Source organism: Pinus tabuliformis, chromosome J (genome assembly GCF_031772625.1).
Source record: "Pinus tabuliformis cultivar Carrire ecotype Pingquan chromosome J, CPIR1, whole genome shotgun sequence".
In the NCBI taxonomy this organism is placed as follows: domain Eukaryota; kingdom Viridiplantae; phylum Streptophyta; class Pinopsida; order Pinales; family Pinaceae; genus Pinus; species Pinus tabuliformis.
In genome coordinates this window covers 1279389546-1279410373 of record NC_142295.1, presented here as the reverse complement: position 1 = coordinate 1279410373, position 20828 = coordinate 1279389546, and the positions used below count along the sequence as shown (strand labels likewise).

Below are 20828 nucleotides of genomic sequence, written 5' to 3'. Positions count from 1 at the left end.
TCACCAAATAAATATTCTTATGTATGAAAATTAAATATAATATAGCTCACTAGAGATAGAATAGACAGGGATGGATGTATTGTTAAGTCGCTTCGCGATGTGAAGGTCATTGGTTCAAAACTCTGTAGGCAAAAATCCATCCATATTAAGAAGTAGTGTGGCCTAAGCTAAATGCGATCCTGGATAAATATGATGACTTAAATATTTCTCAAAACTCAAAAAAATTCACAAACAAAAACAATTAAATATAATATATAAGATTTAAATAACCAGCATAAATAAGACCTCATGTGAAGGCCTGTTTTAAAAACAAACATGTCATAAAAACCTCATGTGAAGGCCTGTTTTAAAAACAAGCATGTCATAAGAAAATTAACAAGACCTCATGTGAAGGCCTGTTTTAAAAAAAAACCTGTCATAAAAACCTCATGTGAAGGCCTGTTTTAAAAACAAGCATATCATAAGAAAGTTAACAAGACGAATGGATGTGCCCTCAAATTTATGCCTTGTTACTGTATGATGTGAGAAACAAGAGAACCCGTGCCAATTAAATTATCATTTATGTGTATATAAATTGAAAGAAATACTTTGCAGACGGCCCAATTGTTTTCATTTAGTTTTGAGTCCTTGTCTTTTGCATTTATATTATTCATGTGCTAAACCAGTCAGAAGCACGATCTTTGACTGTAGACATGGCTATTGGTTATATAAACCTCTTGCAACGAATGGTTTCGTCATCTCTCGTCTCCGTAACGGCATCGTTTATCTTCCCTGCATTCCTTGGTCTTCTTTCCTTGCGTCTAATCATATTTCCAATGGAGTTTGGTTGGATGTTCTCGTATTCTATTCCGGGGATAAGCTTCTTCATCATACTCCTCGTTTTGCATGTGACGAGGAGGAAGATTTCGAGGCTTCCTCCGGGGCCTCCAGGATGGCCCGTTGTGGGAAATCTCTTCCAGCTCGGTGATAAGCCCAACGAAACGCTCTTCCACCTTGCTACCAAATACGGCCCTCTCATGTCTCTCTCTTTTGGAATGAAAACCACAGTAGTAGCCTCCTCCGCCGCCATGGCAAAGGAAGTTCTCAAAATCCATGACCACCTCCTTGCAGGACGGCCTGTGACACAAGCAAACAAGCCTTTTACCAAATCTTCACTGAGTTTTGGCCAAATTGGACCTCGCTGGCGCATGCTGAGACGTATATCGACTACTGAACTCTTCTCTGTCAAGAAGATAGAAGCTCTGCAACATCTCAGAAAAAAACAAGTATATCAAAGTATTCGTCTGATCTTTGAAGACGCCGTGAAAGGGAAGTGTGTGAATATTGGACACACTGCCTTCAACATCACAGTTAATCTATTGGGGAACATGATCTTCGGTACAGACATGTCTGATCCCGATTCTTGTGTTTCTCAGGTGTTGCAAGAAAGCATCGCTAAACTGATGGAGCTTCATGCAGTTACTAATCTGGCGGACTCGTTCCCGTTTCTACAGTGGTTTCATTGGGATCCGCAGGACATCTCCCGTAGTACAGCAATACACAGGAGAAAAGTATATGCCATTCTTGAGAAATTCATAGAGGATCACCTCACCGCAAGAGGAAAAGGCACCGATGGAAGCGATGGTGAAAAGGACCTCTTGGACGTTCTGCTTGACGTAAGAAGCGATGAATTTACAGTCAATGGTATCAAAGTCTACTTAATTGTAAGTCTCTCCTTATCTCAGGTTACTATAATACATGACGGGAGAAGTATTTGGTCATAGTACAGAAACGAACTAATCTGTCAAAACTGTTGCTTCAGCACTACCCTTTGCAAAAAGGTTGTAACTTCTTATGTTTAATGCCTGCCTTGTATGTTGCAGGAAATTTTGGGTGCAGGAACTGACACAAGCGCAACCACAATGGAATGGGCGATGACAGAACTGGTCCGTAATCCGCATGTAATGGAACGAGCCCAAGCGGAGTTGGACGGAGTTGTTGGGCGCAAAAGAATGGTGGAAGAAAGTGACATGGACCGTCTCCCTTACCTTCACGCGGTGATGAAAGAAGTGTTGAGATTGCACCCGCCAGTTCCTCTTCTCCTCCCTCACAGAGCAGATAGTCGTTGTGAGATTGGGGGATTAGTGATACCCAAACACAGCCAAGTACTGGTCAACGTGTGGGCAATCGGACGGGATCCTGCAATCTGGAATGAACCGTTGAAATTCGCCCCTGGAAGATTTATGGGAGAGGATAAGATGAGCAATCTGGATTTCAGGGGTCAACACTTCGATCTGATTCCGTTCGGGGCAGGAAGAAGAATGTGCGTGGGATTTCCATTGGCGAATCGGATGATTCATCTGGTATTGGCTTCTCTCATCCATTCATTCGACTGGGCACCTCCCCTAGGCACTAGTGCGGAGAACGTAGACTTGGCCGACAAATTTGGAATGACACTGCACAAGGCGGTGCCCCTGGAAGCAATTCCCACGCCACGCCTGCCATTTGATATCTATACCTAGAAATCTCGCAGTCTAACTTTGTATGTCCAATAAGAATTGCGATAGTATTTATGTCAACATGATATTATAAATACCTAGAACTCTCGTGACCTTACTCTGTATGTCCCCAAAAAACATGTTATTGTAAATACCTAGAACCCTCCTGGCCTTACTCTGTATGTCCAAATAAATGGTGCTAGTACTTATGTCAACATGCTATTATAAAAAATTAGATGGAATGAATTAAGATTATATTTGTATTTCAATTGCTATACGGATGCTATTTTATTTTAGAATTTAGAATTTTTCAATATTAATTTAGTTGGAAAGTCTTTAGTTGAAAAGTCGGTTGGGAAAGACAAAGGAGTAGATCTCTATAGGCATTGTAGTCACGGTTCAGGGAATGCCAAACTACAAAAAGGAATTTCGGAAGGTGGAGTTTCACTCCAAAAATAAGGCATTCGCTTTGGTAGAATTGAGAAGCACTTCCATGTATTCTGGTTCAAAGTTGCCCAGGATGAATGCCAAACACCAGTGGATTTGTTTTAACAACACAATTAACATGCCTATTTTCTAATAATTTTGTTTATTATGTCGTTAGCTTTTAAATTTGTCTATATTTTTACATATGTATGTAGAACTCTAGAGTATGGAAGTGGACAAAAAAACTAAAATTTATATTGCTTGGATCCAAAAATTTAAGGTTTTTTGCCACTGAATGATATATAATGAGATTAGGTGTCCAATAATCTTGATTTCTTACTGGGCAATTTGAAACCACCTAACCAATTTTATCTAATATTAATTTGCTTTATATTAATAGAAAAAAATCTACCAAACTTAACCAAAAAAATATTAGATTTAATTAAGCCATTATTATTGAAAGAACATCCACGTGAGATTACAATCTTGCTAAAATATTTTAAAACCGCCATCGTTTGGCACACTTTCAACGTGAAGACGCGGGTGAAAATTATTAATCTAATTTTTCTCTGTTTTTGTTTCATATGTGTGGATCAATTTTGTTTAAAACTACATGGGGATTGACAAATTTATTTATTTTGTTTAAAACTACATGGGGATTGACAAATTTATTTATTTTTGGTAATTTGAGTTTTGTACAGGAAAAATCCGAACATATAAAAGTTTAACTCTCCAAACATATAAAAGTTTGACTTATCTCATCCTGTGAAAAGTCACGCTTTCACAAAATATTTGTGTCATCGCACGGATGGTAACGCGTTAACAATGGATGATGACCGTCCCAAAATAATGACTTGAAGTTCCAGGTAAGAGGGATGGGATATGTCAATGCCAACCATCGTCAAACTTGTTTGAGTCGTCGAAATGCATTTATTAAAAAAAAAAATCATCAATACAATTTTATATAATTGTGTTTTAAATTATTAATTCATAAGTAATATGAAAATTTTATATAAATTAGGGTGAAAAATAAGAGGAATTTTTACCATTCCTTTCCAATTTATTTTCTTGCTGCATTATCTTGAGCATAAACCACACTTCTTGATTTAAAATATGATCCAACGCAAGTATTTGAAATAAATACATTGATATAAAATAATGATCCATATTAACATATTAAGCGTCCCTCAGTGACTGCCTCTATGAGTCAACGGCAGGCAGATTCTCCTAAATTGATTTTCTATAAACTGACGTTAAAATCCATCAACGGAATTGTCGTCGGAAAACTTTCGATATGTGTTACGTCATAGTGATTGTCCCCGCGCCTTCCAGAGCCTTCCAGAGCTCGAGGCACGGAATCAAATTCAAGCGTACCCCGTGGATCCTATCTGTACGGACTGACAAATGCACAGTTAAATGGTTGACGTTGTACTTGGAATTATGTATAACGAAGGCCAAAATTAAACACTACCCGTATGCACTGACAAATGTACTTGGTAAAAAAACATTTTATATAGATTATATTTCTTATCACCATTCTCACCATTTTATATAGATTATATGTTTTATAAAATTTATGGCTCTTCACATGCGTTGGCAGCCACCTTCATTTTAATTTTAATGTTTTCACTCACTGATCGATACTAGTGATTTTTTATTTATGTTTTCTAAAATTTATGAGGACATTCAAAGTTGATATGCATGGGCAACCAATTTTATGTTAATTTTAATCTTACTCATTGATGGTTAGTGATCTTTTATTTATTTTTTTCTGAGTGGAATATTTATTCAAAATTTAAATAAAGATGAATATTGGTTAATGGAAAAGTTAGATTTAAAAATAAAATTATAAATATTAATATTATTTAAAAGTTTAATTATTAGTAATATTGTGATTTTTATGGAGTTGTTTTTAGTGTAATTTTTTGGATTTTTTAGTGTTGGAATCTAGCGGAAAAAGTTTAGGTGAAATCTTGATTTGTGTTATTTAAATTGTGTTTTTGATTGTATATATAGATTCAGTACCCTAAAAAATCCCTAGAGCACTTGGATTGTGCAGGGTTACCCATCAAAATTGTGATTTCAATAAATTCCTATAGGATTTCAGAGAAATTAGACTAGAAAAATCCACCAGAAAAGCTTCCAAAAAATCACACTAATGACAACTCAAATTTGTATTAATTATTATTTAAGAACTTTTATTTATCAGGCACAATCATAGAGTTGACTGTAGTTTCTTTTGAAACAAGTCTAAATAAAATGTAACCATGCATTTGTTTAAGTTATGCGAAGCTGTTATCAGTTCTCCTTCTAATTTTATGTATGATACTGTAATTTAAAACTGGGCCTTTTACCATGGTCGGGATTCATGCATGTTGTTTACTGGCATAGTTTTATATCTTGAATATAAGTCATTGTATAGTAAGGTTTTGGCCCAGAATCGATATTTGTGGGTTTATTGTAATTATGTCCTGGTATATGCTTTAGCAGTGTTAGTTTCCAGTATTGTCTTTGTCTCCACATGTGTGGTGCATGCAAATATATTTAATTTGTTTTTTTGTATACAATCATTACCTGCAAGTACATGTATATTATTTTGTTTCATATACATTTAAACATTACTAGGTCTAGAGCTCTGTCTAGCCCCTTGTAATGAAGATGGCACAATGCTTTTAATTACAACATGCATTTTTTTTTTACTTTTCCCTTTTCTCGACGCTAAAATTTATTGATGCTCGGCCGAGAATAGGTATTCTGGGACTAGTATCTTGACCCTTAGGGTATTTAGTTAGGTTACTTAGAATCTGGACTGCCTAACTGGAGCTCTGGATCGTCACCTCCGTCTAACCAGGCTCCCCTTGAATCTTTTTCATGATTCTTCTAGGAAGGTTAAGAAGTATATTGGTTTTCTGTTTTGTCTCTCTAATTATTTATTTTGAAATAATTACTTCATTAATCGATATTTTACTGAACAAAACCACGTTTTATTCGTCACATAGTAATTGTTTCATGCACGGGATCACTGTAATGCCCTACTTAATCTTATCAGTCTAATTTTTATTAGTGTTTAATTTACCTGAAAATATTGGCTTATAATTATCAATAAATATTGGTATATACCTACATTTGTGAAACTGTAATTTTATTTTACCGATATAAATTTTATTATTGTTATTATTCAATTCCCAACTTGACCTACATTTGTGAAACTGTAATTTTATTTTACCGATATAAATTTTATTATTGTTATTATTCAATTCCCAAATTGTGTTCTCAAATTTAATTTTGGATAAGATATGGTCTCCTCCCATTTATTCCAAATTAAATATCCATATCCCAAGTGTCTTTTCAAATATAGTTTTGCAATTCCCAACTTGTCTTCTCAAATTTAATTTTGGATAGGATATGGTCTCCTCCTGCTTATTCCAAATTAAATATCCATATCCCAATGTGTCTTTTCAAATCTACTAGGGAGAAGATATGGTCTTCTCTAAATTAATTCTAAATCAAATATCCATATTTTATTCCCAAAATGCTTTCTCAAATATACCAAATTAAAGGATGACGGAGTAGTCATAACATTAATGATAGATGGTTGAGGTGAATGGGAGGAAGAGCCATAAAAGGGGAAAGATGATGAGAGGAGGGGATCCTTGGTCTTGGTTTTGGTTTTGGTTTTGGAGGATTTTGTTTTGGGAGGAATGTGGATAAAAAGAAAAGGGAGAGAATGGAGAGATAAATAAGAGAATTCAAACTTGGATCTAGAGAGTGTTTGTTTAACTTCGACACACTACATCTAGTTGGACTTAGGCTCGGAGGGATAGGAAACTTGTGAGGTTCCTTGGGCTAGGAAATAATTCCTAGTTGGGTGGGAGGAAAATTCAGATGGGTAATCGAGAGGAGCATCCAACGAGCATCTCAAAAAAGCTATTGGAATAGGTATTCTTCCATATATTGAGTACTTATGTAAATGGTTGCAATGAAATTATTACTTGTTTAATATGTTGTAAATAAATTTTAATTATATATTATCATCAAATAAATGTTGAGTTATAAATAAGTTATTTTCCTTCCTATTGTGTTTAAATAAAATAAATTTAGTTTGTAGTTGGAGGACCCTAGGAAAAATCCTCACATATGGTATCAGAGCCATGTTTAAACTCTTTGGGATGTTATGGACTCGGCTGTCCATATGACTATACTCAATCATTAAATTTTGAATTCAGTTGCACAATAGAAAACAGTAAAGTGGATTGTGCAAACATTACTGCACCAGAGTTCTCAAATTGTGGAAATATATAAAATTATATTGCCTTAATATTTACTGCTATTTTCAAAGATATATACAAACGTCCTACACTATATTAAGTGCCCTTGGGTATTCCAGAAAATGAAAATTTATGTGATATATAAAATCTACAGTCATAATCGTCAGTTATTCCATTATTAAAGTATTATGCGTAACCTAAACTCGACACATCCCAAGAGAGATCCAAACGATAAAATTATTAAGAGTTGTTCAGATCAAGGTCGGTGCAAGTTGACTGTCGGTGTTGAAGTGGTGACCCAAAAGATGCCTCTAGCAGAGAATTGATTGAAGATCCAATAAATTTCCAGGTTATAGTGACTATCTATAATCATATATATGTGATATATGTATCTATACTATATAGTGATCCCCGTATAATCTGAAACAATTAACATGATATACTGAAGCCCTGGAGAAACATTTTCACAGGACCAAGCTATTACAATTATTTTACATGTAACTCTATGCCAGAAAGAAGAAATTAATCGATTCATTCTAAAACTATTCTTGTTAAAAGAATAATCGATTGATTGGGCAATCCCACTCCATTCTAGAATTGTGACCTCATCATTTTTATTTATTTTGGTTTGATTTCATAGTATTTGTTGGTAAAAGAAGAATAAAGCCATAGTGAGATTGCAAACCTTTAAAACCATAAATTTTAATAAAACACCAATCATTTTTTCATTCCCATTCCGAAGTTGATTATTACAGTTACTAAAGATATTATATTTATGTATTATTACTTTATGGAAAAAATAGAACCAGCTTATTGAACAGGAGAGAGAAGCGAAATAGGTAGCATGGGCATTTAATTTCAGTCCCCATTTCACTTTCCCAATTAGTATTTGTCAACAAAGATGCAATGGGTGAGTTCGAAAAATTTGAAAACACTGCACATTAACAAAAACCCGGAAACATTATTGTGTTGAATGAAAGATGAAAAACGAAGGAAGTGGACTTATTGACCTGAAGTTTTTTGTTTTTGGTAGTGGCTACCTTTCTCAGTGTTATTGTATTAATTTTGAAGGTTTGTGTAATATCAACGGCTTCCTTAAGTTTAACCTTGACGGTTGATGTCTTAATTTAATATGATAGGCATAATTCTAAATTAATATAATAGTGTATAGTCATGTTAGTCTATATTCACATAGTCATATTATTAATGTTTATTTATTAACCTATAACATTTAAATATAATTTGGATTAGTTTCTGTAACTATATATATATATATATATAATCAAATCAAATTTGTTTCTAAAGTAAATTTACATAGGAGTTTACTAAGGTTAATGCCCACCAAAATTACATTTAGATAGCTAAATATGTTTACCAAGAGTTACTGCCCACCATAAATTACGCAATTCACTACATAAATTTACATAGGAGTTTAATGAGGTTAGTGCCCACCAAAATTACACTTAGATAGCTAAATATGTTTACCAAGAGTTATTGCCCACCATACATTACGCAATTCACTACATAAATTTATATAGGAAATTACCTAGGTTAGTGCCCACCAAAATTTATGCAAATTGTGGTAGAACCTTTAGATAGAAGAATTATTGACATAGTAAACAAGGATAACCTATCTATGTATACAAGAAGGTTGCAATTTCCTATAGAGTTAAGTCCCTTTAATAAAATCGAGATTATTTCTTAAAAACTTAGATTAACAGTAATACAAAGAAATATTATTTTGCAGTTTATATATTTTCTTATAGCCATACTAATTCATATAATGACAAGATTTAGTGAGAAGGTTGACCTTTTAAGTTGCATTAAAACAAGTTGTTTATTTATTAATAATATTCAATAATATAAATGAACTTAAGTGAAATTTTTACAAGTTACTCACATTATGCTTGATGCCATGCATATTTCTAAACTTTTTTTAGATGCAACTTCTTGAAATTTTCTTGAGACACAATAGAGTTATAACATTAATATGCATATGTTTACAAAAAGGAAATCCAACATATTCAGATTAAAGTGTCAAAGGTGAACACCAATTGATTAGCACATTAGAACTTCCTTTAAGAAAATATATAAAATTGAAATATTAAAACATGTAGCACTAGCCATTCTATATATATCATTGGGATAGTAAATACCTAACAATAATGTCAGTGTTGAGTTGATTGAGGCCATTAGACACCTACTTTGAAAACACAAGGATAATATATATATATATATATATAAAAATGACAATCTAGCATTATTGATAGAATTTCAAGAGGACACCTAGTTATAATAATGTGATTAAAATGGTAAGTTAATGTTTATGTGAATGCTCAAAATATATAAGATGGATTTAGGATGATTGTTTAGGGATATCTAAAGATATTTGAGGGTGACTAGCAGTGCGTCGTAGCACTTTCTTAGATAGAAATGGGAGAGGATTTGGTAGATCCACAGTTATCTTTTCAATATTAGAAATACTTATTTACAAGCATAACAAAAGGAAAATTTACACCTATCATTACGCAAAACATGTGAGAGCAGAGTAAGAATTGGCAAGGCCCTACGTTGTGCTAATAAGTCTTGCGTATTATACAAATATTTGAACAATTTTGAGGACGCGAAGAAATCAAGGTCAAGGAGCGTCATCAAAAGGACCTCCTACAAATAACCCATTATCTTCACCGGAGTTGGCTCTCATTTTGCGTTCCCTAGAAGCAATTAATGAGACTTTAAGAGGGCGCCAAACAATTGAAGTGGAAGTAGAGCACCCTCCATTAGGGTTGGGAAATCTCGAGGGATTAAGAGACTCTGATAGAGCACCTCCAATTGAGGAGATTACTAGGGAGCTCCAAAAGATTAAGCTCCCAGATTTTGCTGGAGGTCGTGCGAACATCCAAAAGCTTGGTTAGAAGGAATGAGAAGGTGCTTCGCACTAAGAGATTATACTTCCAATTCAAAAGCTAAAATAGCGGTATTCCAACTCAGAGATAGTGCTCTGAATTGGTGGGGTAACTTAGAGCGTCAACTACACCTCACTCTAGACATAGTTACTTAGGAGTTATTTGAGGAGAGATTCAAGAAAAAGTACCTACCAACATATTATGAAGAACAACAGGTAGGAGCCTTCCATGCTTTAGTCAGGGAAATCGTATGGTGGAAGAATATGAGATTAGATTCATGGAATTGGTCAAGTATGTCTCCTACATGGATACTGATCAGTGCCAAGCTAATCATTTTATTTATGGATTGAACTTATAAGATTAGGGCAATGGTGTGGATGTGGAAACCATCCTTAGTTGCAGAAGTTGTGGATCATGCTCGTTATGTTGAAGAGCACTTAGACTTAAAGGGTGGAAACAAAACCATTTTTCCACAACAACTAAGGTTTAAGGGGGAGGCCCCTCATACCTTCCCCACGGGGGGAGTTTGAGGCCACTGCCATATGGAAACAGGGTTGTACCCATAGCACCGATAGTGGGGATTTCAATGGTTACTAATGCAGCTTCACCCGTAGCTTCAAGGATTCGTGCAAATCAAGGTCCTACGCGAGGAGCATTAAGTAGGGGCCGAGGTCCCAAGGGAAGGAACTCTTTCCAAAGAACTCCACAAAATTCTTTTCAAATCCTACCACGCATCACTTGTTGGGGATGCAGGGGACCTCATTACTAGCGTGACTGTCCTAAGTTACAAACTGGTAACAACTGTAGAGAAGGAAAAGCACCAATGGGGGGACAAGTAGCCACCATTCAAATCTATGTAGCAGTTGATAAACAACAAGTTAACACCAATCTATTGTGGTAGAAACCTCAAGTACGATAAAAAAAGTAAAAGTTAATTTTTTTTTTGATTCAGGGGCTACAAAAAGTTTCATTTCACTAGTTACATTAGAAAAATGTGGGTTGGCAGCCTATGATCATGATGAATTTAAGAAAGTTGAGATGGCTTATGGAATAAACAAGCAGTAAGACCTAGTGTTGACCAATGTCAGGTAAACCTCAGGTGTGTATAACTAAGTTGAAGGTAGACATCACAACATTGGGGACGTACGATGTAATTATTGGAATGGACTGGCTAGGAGCTCATTGAGCTTGGGTAGATTGTTTCAAGAAGAAGGTGATTTGTTAGATGATGAAGGTAGGTCAATTGAGATTTGTGGAATGAAGAGAGGAGTGTCGCTACAATTCATATCCATGATGAAGGTAAAACGTTGTCTCCGGCAAGGTTGCAAACTATATGTGGTCAAGGTTGTAAGTGACCAGAAAGGACACTCCCTAGATCAACACCCAATTTTGTTAGAATAAGGATGTTATTCCTAAGGAATTCCCTGGATTAACTCTTGTAAAGGAGATTGATTTCACAATCGACCTAAAACCTGGTGCAGAACCAATATTTAGGACACCCTATAGGATGACAACTCCAGAACTATGTGGGTTGCAGATGCAGTTAAAAGAGCTTTTAGACTTGGGATTTATCATACCTAGTATTTCACCTTGGGGTGCACCGTGATTTTTGTCAAGAAGAAGGATGTTTCCTTAAAGATATGCATAGATTATAGAGACTTTAATAGAGCCACCATAAATAATAGGTACCTGATACCTAGAATAGATGACCTATTTGATCAAATGAAGGGAGCAGTGGTTTTCTTAAAGATCGATCTATGATTTTGATACCACCAATTGAGGATTAAGGAAGGTGACATCTCAAAAACGACATTTCAAACTTGGTTTGGGCACTACGAGTTTGTAGTTTTTCCATTTGGTTTGGCCAATGCACCAAAAATATTCACGGGCCTCATGAATGGCGTGTTTAGGAAGTATTTGGACCGATTTGTGCAAGTCTTTCTGGACGACATTCTTGTATATTCCAAGAATGAATAGGAGCATGAACAGCACCTAAGGGTTGTATTGACTTAAGTAAGGGAAAATCAATTGTATGGAAAATTGACAAAATGTTCCTTCTTTCAGAAGAAAGTTCATTATCTTGGGCACATCATTTTAGGAGAAGGGATTTCAGTTGACTCGGAAAAGGTAAAGGCCATAATGAATTGGCTAGTACTGAAAAATTCTCATGAGGTGCACACTTTTATGGGGCTAGCAGGTCATCATCGTAGGTTTGTGGAAGGGTTTTTGAGGATTGCAAAACCCATCACCACATTACAGTGAAAAGGGGTTAGGCATGAATGGACAAATGAATGTGACACTACATTCACTAAACTAAAGAGGTTACTAGCCAGTGCGCTGATCCTTTGAGTACCGGACATGGCAAAAGACTTCACTGTTTGCACCAATGCTTCGAAGCAAGGATTGGGAGCAGTATTGATGCAAGAAGGCGGAGTAATAACTTACACATCTAGAAAATTGAAGAAACATGAAGAGTTGTATGCTACCCATGACTTAGAGTTAGTAGCAGTGATGTTAGATTTGAAACTGTGGAGACACTACCTCATTGGGAGAAGATTTGAGTTAAGAACAGATCATCAAAGCCTGAAGCACCTCTTCACTCAAAGGGATTTGAATGCTAGACAAAGGTGGTGGAGCGAATTCATGAGTGAGTATGATTTTGAGATCTCATACATTAAGGGAAAGGAGAATGTGGTGGCTGATGCACTAAGTAGGAGGCCATGAACCTTCTCCCTAGTACCCTTGAGGGTCAATTTGAGGGAATGTGTGTTGGAGAAACTCTTTGAAGATAGTTGGTATCTAAAGGTTATATTAGCACTCCAGAGTGGGAAGCAGATAGAACCAAAGTTTGAGGGATATGTCCTTGAACCAGATGGACTATTGAGATTTCAAGGGAGAATGTACATACCTAAGGAAGGGGGTATAAGAAGAACCATCCTCAAAGAGTCACATAGAGCACTCTATTGTGCACATCCTGGAGTGAAGAAGATGTATGCGGACATGAAGAAACTCTTCTTTTGGACAGGAATGAAGCATGACATAGTCTAATTTGTCACCAAATGTCTTGAATGTCAACAAGTGAAGGTTGATCATCGCCATCCAGTAGGACTCCTACAACCGCATGACATCCCTATGTCTAAATGGGAGGTAATTTCTATGGATTTTGTTGTGGGTTTGCCACTCACTTCACAGAGGCACAATTCTATATTGGTTATAGTTGATAAATTGACCAAAAGTGCCCATTTCATCCGAGTAAGAGACACTTACGATGTTACTAATGTGGCACGAGTTTTTATAAGTGAAGTTATTCGACTACATGGGTTACCCACAAAGATCATTTATGATAGAGACTCTCGATTTACATCTAGGTTTTGGACAAGTTGGTAGTCAACACTAGGGACTTAGTTAAACCTAAGCATTGCATATCATCCAGAAATAGATGTGCACACTAAAATTAAATCAGGTTATGGAAGACAAGCTTAGAATGTACGTCATGGATAATCAGACTTAGTGGGAAAGGTACTTACCATTTGTAGAGTTTTCCTATAATAACAATTACCACAATTCAATCGAGATGCCTCCTTATCAAGCTCTATATGGGAGGCCATGTAGGACACCATTGAGTTGGGAAAAGTTGAGTAATAGTTGGGTCGGAATTAGTTCAAGAAATGGAGGAAAAAGTGAGGAAAATTTGATAAAGGTTAAAGGAAGCGCAAGATATACAGAAGAGATATGATGATTCACATAGGACTGATCGAAGTTATGAAGTAGGAGACGAAGTTTTTATTTGTATCCGACCAAACAAAACCACCATTCGGTTTGGGAAAGGGACGAATTTGTCACCTTAGTTTATAGGACCTTTTAGGATCAAGGAGAAGATTGGACCAGTTGCCTATTGTCTTGTATTGCCACCCCATTTGCATAAAACTCATGATGTTTTTCATGTATCTATTTTACGACATTATGTTTCTGATGAATCTCACAAACTAGATTGGAGGGAATTACAGGTCTTGGACGTGGGAACCATAATGGTCAAATCGTTACATATATTGGACCGTAGGGTTCGATAGCTCAGACGCCACATGGTGGACCAGGTTAAGGTCTAGTGGGACAAGTATAGCCCAGGATCTGCTACCTGGGAGGATGCAAAGACTTTACGTCATGACTACCCCACTTTTTGAGCATCTATGATTCCCATTTTGACTTAGATAACTACCTATGCTAAGGATCTATTTGTAATTCCATGTTATTTATTTATGAACGTTATGCAATATTGATGCATTTAGTTGGACAGGTGAAACTACTTATATAAATCATTAGATGGATTAGGTATTGATGATTGAAATGTTTGATGTATGACCTAATGTATGACTTACTTGGTTATGATTTATCTAGTGCATGACTTATCAGAGTTATTGTTGTTTCATGTATGGCTTAAATGGTTATAATTTATCTAATGAATGACTTAGTGAAATTATGATTTATCTAATGTAAGATTTATTTCCAGTATGAACTACAAAATTGACACGTGGATAGTAGACTTAATAATATGATGTTTAAGATCACATATTTATATCTATTTTTTGTGTTATATATATGCATGAATGAGAACTAACCTGCAGATTGGAAAGAACTGTATGATAACCAAGATCTACTCTTCCATTAGGGAAGGTCAAGACATCCAATGAGGAATGGTATGATGTACATTGTTCTATTACATTTGGTATCTACTTGATATGCACTCTTATGACATGGGTAAAATGTAAATGGTAGGTGACAAGACTACCTGACTGGATTATTCGATGACAAGTATCCAACCAGCACTGTAGTGTAGTCCATATTAGGGTGTTGACCCTATTTGTGAGAGGGGTGGAGGTATTTCCCACCATGTAACATCCAAACCTGGAATCATGGGAGGGAAGTGATGGACACACTCCCCTAGACGTGTGATGACAATTGCCAGTTTCCTGCTGGGGAAGTTAGGTCGATATAGTCGACTCTTCTGCCATATTGGTTTTATCAGTGGTTAGATTGGTATAGCTGATGCCATAGTATATAACAGCAAAGGATGGATAGGGTGGAAGTGAAAGTAGGTTAGGAAGGATAGGAGGATATATATTAGTTGGAGACTCTTGATGGGAAGTGGTATCATTGTCTGACTTAATTAATTTTACTACTATGACTCTATCTCTATTTTGTTATGCCTTATTGTTGAACTTCTTTCGAACTCCTTGTATCATTTTCACTCTAACTTCGGGACAAATTTTTCTGAAGGAGGGGTGTATGTAATGCCCTACTTAATCTTATCATGCTATTTTTATTAGTGTTTAATTTACCTAAAAATATTGACTTATAATTATCAAGAAATATTGGTATATACCTACATTTGTGAAACTGTAATTTTATTTTACTGATATAAATTTTATTATTGTTATTATTCAATTCCCAACTTGTGTTCTCAAATTTAATTTTGGATAGGATACAGTCTCCTCCCATTTATTCCAAATTAAATATCCATATCCCAAGGTGTCTTTTCAAATCTAGTTTTGCAATTCCCAACTTGTCTTCTCAAATTTAATTTTGGATAGGATATGGTCTCCTCCCATTTATTCAAAATTAAATATCCATATCCCAAGGTGTCTTTCAAATCTACTTGGTAGAAGATATGGTCTTCTCCAATTTAATTCTAAATCAAATATCCATATTTTATTCCCAAAATGCTTCTCAAATCTACTTTGAACAAAGATATGGTAAGAAAAGTCAAGGATATTAAAGAAAGGATGAGGGGGTAGTCATGACATTAATGATAGGTGGTTGAGGTGGATGGGAGGAAGAGTCATTAAAGGGGAAGCATGATGAGAGGAGAGGGGATCTTTGGTCTTGGTTTTGGAGGATTTTGTTTATGGAGGAATGTGGAGAAAAAGAGAAGGGAGAGAATGGAGAGATAAATAAGAGAATTCAAACTTGGATTTGAAGAGTGTGTGTTTAACTTTGACACACTACATCTGGTTGGACTTGGGCTCGGAGGGCTAGGGAACCTGTGGAGGTTCCATGGGCTATGAAATAATTCCTAGTTGGCTGGGAGGCAAATTTAGTCGGGTAGTCGAGAGGAGCATCCCAACAGAGCCAGGAGCATCTCAACCAAGCTATTAGAATAGGTGTTCTTCCATTTATTGATTACTTATATAAATGGTTGCAATGAAATTATTACTTGTTTATTATGTTGTAAATAAATTTTAATTGTATATTATCATCAAATAAATGTTGAGTTATAAATAAGTTATTTCCTTTCTTATTGTGTTTAAATAAAATAAATTTAGTTTGTAGTTGGAGGACCCTAGGAAGGATCCTCACAATCACGATACCCAGGAATTATTCTTTCCACATGCCTTTATCATCATTGGCTATAATAAAGAAAGACCAACTATTAACTACTACACAACCTGTAATCCGAAAATAAAACTAAACAGAAAGTAACACTATTTCTCAAAGTTCACTTTTAGTATATACAGAACTCGTAAAAACTTATATGTGTCTCTCTTGATTGGTTGTTTAGCACCTAAGAAGACCGAGCTTCCCAACCACGATCCTAACAATGACGTCAAGACTCTCTCCTGAGCTTCCTTGCTCCAAACAGTTACAACATTCAACCACTGAGTTAATCCATTATGAACCTCAAGACTTACTAGTCCATCTTAGAATTACACTTTTTCAATGTTTCTATGTTTTAGGGTTCCAATGGTTTGGTGTCCATCTCAAAAACACCTCAAACCTAGTAGAAATCCACCCCCTTACAGAAACTTCTGTAGTGATTCTATTCCTCAAGTTTTTCACTTCTCCGTTATCTAAATCGTCTAGCTAACTTTCAGCCATTGCTCAGATTTCCCCCACCAAAATCGGGTTTTCCTTCTTTTCCCTTTCTCTAGGAAGAGAGAAAGTGACAATTTTTTCTAATTTTTTGGAGGCTTGGAGTCCATTACCCTTGGCCTCTTTTAATATTTTTCAAACACACCTTTTTTTTATTTCTAATCAACAAAGTTTATTAAAAGGTTCCACTAGGCTCTTCCACCGAGCCACAAGTTCCAACCAACATACGAAAATCAAAAGTACTAAAATAATTCAAATAAAAGTAACTATAGTAACGTATGCATCTTGGGGTGTTACATCTCCCCCCCCCTTCTGTGCAACATTTTCCTTGGTGTTTAATCCATCCCTTTGGAACAAATCAGGATAAGCTTTAAGCATGAAGTTTTTATCCTCCCAAGTGGCCTCCTCTGGGCTAAAGTGTTTCCATTGCACCTTAACCTGGGTGATAGCTCACCTTCGTAACATTATTTCTCTTTGCTCCAGAATATGCATGGGCTCTACTAGAAATTCATCTCCACCTATATCACAATTACAATCTAGAATTTGTTTATGGCAATCATATATATATATGCTGAAATAAGAAATTATCTTTCTTAATTACCTGCACCTCTTGCGAGTTAATCACATGTCTAGGATGATACACATATTTTTTTAATAAGGATATGTGGAACACATTATGAACCCAAATGTGACTAGGTAATGCCAACTGATTGGCTACTAGCCCAATTCTTTCCAGGATTTGGAAAGGTCCATAATATCTAGGTGCTAACTTGATGCAACTACCCCACCGTAAAGTACTTACTTTTGGTTTGACTCTGATGTAAACATGATCTCCTACTTGGAATTCTTTATAGGTATTTTTCCTATCCGCATATTCCTTTTACCTATCGAAAGTATGCAACATGGGTACTCCTTAGATGGGGAATTAAATTTTTCATCCAATGAGTACTCCCGCTCGAAATTTAAGTAACAACTTAGGGAGATAAGTTGAAAATACAAGTTGAAAAAATAGTTTTATAATTTTATTATTTTTTAATATTTTTATTTTTTTACTCCAAAAATGGTGAATCATCTCCCATGGTTGACATTGTCATCTTGAATCCTACTGGTCCTTATAAAGTTTATTTTGGTTGTACAATTATCTTAGGAGGCCCATTTTCCTCAAATTCACCTAATGGAAATTCAACATCTTTGAAGTTAGGTTTAACTAGTATAAAATGGGTTTTTTTGCTCAGCTTGTCCACCACAAGTAAGATAGATTCATTTTGTTACTTTTTTTTGGGTAAACTTGTAATGAAGTCTAGAGTGATTGTGTCCCACTTCCATTCAAGTATAAGTAGGGGATGGAGTAATCCAGCAGGATGTCGGTGCTCCACCTTCACCTGCTGGCATTCTAGGCACCTTCCTAGATGTTTTGTAATGCCAAATTATTCTTGTTTAATTGCAGAAAACAATTTTTGATAGCCCGGGTGGGAAACATATGAGCTTTTATGAAAGTCATTGAGCATAAATTGCTTGATGGAGATTTGGTTAGGAACATATATCCTATCCTTGAAGATTAACATGTCATCATTATTTATGACATAATTAGACTGTTGATTAGATTTTTGTGCTTGACTTGCTTATTGCCATAGGAATTTATATTTAGGGTCTTTACGGGCAGGTTCTTTAATTTTTGCAGTGAAATTAGTTTGTATTTGACTGTAAGAAATCTCATACATACAATGTGTCTTTATTCTTAATGCACCAGCCACCTAATTTTTTTCCCTTAAGGTGTCTTATTTCGAAATTGAATTCGCTTAGAAAAGCAGTCCACCTAACTTGGCGAGCATTCAAATTAGGCTGATAAAAAAACTCGTTAAGATACTGTGATAAGTCATTAAAATGAATTTCTTTACCAATAGGTAATGTCGCCAAACCTTGAAAGGGTGAACTACTGTAGTCAGTTCCAAATCATAGGTAGAGTATCACTGCTCATGCTCCTTCAACTTACGAGATTCGTAAGCTATCATCTTTCCTTCCTGCATCAACACTCCTCTAACTCCCTCTTGACAAGCATAAGTGCACAATGTACTCTTTTTTCGAATCTACTACCTTCAACATAGGAGTTGTGGTCAATGCATGTTTTAGTTGCTCAAAGCTTTGCTAGAATTTGGTTGTCCATTTGAAAACTTTTCCCTTTTTCTGAAGTGAAGTTATAGGATATGCAATCCTAGAGAACCCCTCTATAAAACGATGGTAATATCCTGCCAACCCCATAAAAGACCGAATATCTGCAACATTTTTAGGAACATACCACTCCATGAGGGTTTTAATCTTTTTAGAATCTATCACTATACCATCTGATGAGATAATGTGTCATAAATATTGAATCTGAACTTTGTAGAAATCACATTTGTTGTATTTGTCATAAAGTTGATTGTCACACAATGTTTGCAGTTCTATCCTCAAATGTTCCTTATGTTCCTACATGTTCCTTGAGTATATTAGAATATCATCAACGAAAATCAAGACAGACTTATCTAAATATGTGTGAAATATACCATTCATAAGACTCATGAAAGTGGTAGGGGCATTGGTAAGCTCGAAGGGAAATACCACAAACTCGTAATGACCATAGCAAGTTTGAAATGATGTTTTGCAAGTTTCTTTATCTTTAATACAAATACGATGATACCTTGAGCGTAAATCTATTTTTAAGAAAACACTAGCTCCTCTGGCAAGATCAAATAGATCGTCAATACGGGGCAGGGGGTATTTATTCTTAATGGTAAGCCTATTTAATTATCTATAATCAATACATAGTTGTAGCGTACCATCATTTTTCTTCACAAATAGTACAGGAGCTCCCCATGGTGACACACTCGGTTAAATATAACCTTTATCTAGGAGCTCTTGCAACTACATTTTGAGTTCCATTAATTCATGTATACTCATACGATAAGCGGTTCTAGAGACATGAGATGATCTTGGAACTAATTCAATGGTGAAATCGATGTCTCATTTAGGTGGCAACCCAAGTATTTCCTCTGGAAAAACATCAGTAAATTCTTGTATAATTAGCATATTTTCTAAGGAAAGAGTCTTATTTTTAGAGTTAGAATAACCCACTTGCACAACATAGATTTGACAACCATTCCAAATACATTTTCCTAAATGGTTGGCTATGTTTGGTCACAATTTAAAATATCTTTTAATCCCTTGAATTTCTTGCCTAATTCCCCCTTCATTAAGGAAATTAATAGTTTTCTCTTTACAATCCACTAGAGATCAAGGTTTCTCTAACCAATCCATTCCAATCAATACATCAAATGAGCCTAGGGGTAATATATTCAAATCCACTTCATTTTGTTGTTCTCCTATTTTAATAGAACACTTTTCAATCTTAGCATTCACTTTCTGCTTAACTCCTGTAACTAATTGCACCAACCAGGGATTTCTAAATTTAACCATTTGTAAATGACATTTTTGCACTATTTTTGGACTGATGTAACTCAGACTTGCACCCAAATCTACCAAAATAGAAAAAGAGTGGCTAGATATATTATCTTCTATTTCTACCATGGTGGGTTAATATTTTGCTTGATTATCTAGCCACCTCTCCCACTATAGATGCTTCTTGCACATGAGCAACCTGCTCCATTTGAGTACGATGAGGGCAATTTTTATAGTAACAGGGCTCTCCAAATCCCCAACATGGAAGAGGAGGTTTCTTTTGCTGGCTGTTTTCTGGTTTCTTACCACTTTTATGTGCCTATTATCAGTTTCTAATCCAAGTTTCTGCGGATTTATTCTAGAAAACTTGGTCTGTTGTTTTTGGTGCACATTCCTTCCACCAACAATTTTCACATTTCTACTATTCGGAAAGCCTTTATGTCCCTTTT

The 20828-nt window shown here is 35.5% G+C and overlaps 1 protein-coding gene across 1 annotated transcript; it reads left to right on the top strand.

Annotated features, from left to right (window-relative positions):
* The first annotated feature begins 759 nt into the window (after positions 1 to 759).
* Positions 760 to 2610, top strand: LOC149231916 (cytochrome P450 76T24-like). Its single transcript, XM_089376388.1, has 2 exons — positions 760 to 1703; positions 1863 to 2610. Exons 1-2 carry the CDS (start codon positions 816 to 818, stop codon positions 2499 to 2501), a joined length of 1527 nt encoding a protein of 508 aa, XP_089232514.1. The 5' UTR covers positions 760 to 815; the 3' UTR covers positions 2502 to 2610.
* The last annotated feature ends 18218 nt before the right edge of the window (positions 2611 to 20828 follow it).

Bases quoted from the DNA above. Each gene is read 5' to 3' on its own strand.
- LOC149231916 (XM_089376388.1), top strand. From the start codon at position 816: ATGGAGTTTGGTTGGATGTTCTCGTATTCTATTCCGGGGATAAGCTTC. The intron at 1,704-1,862 runs GTAAGTCTCTCC...TGTATGTTGCAG, and splicing joins GTATCAAAGTCTACTTAATT to GAAATTTTGGGTGCAGGAAC.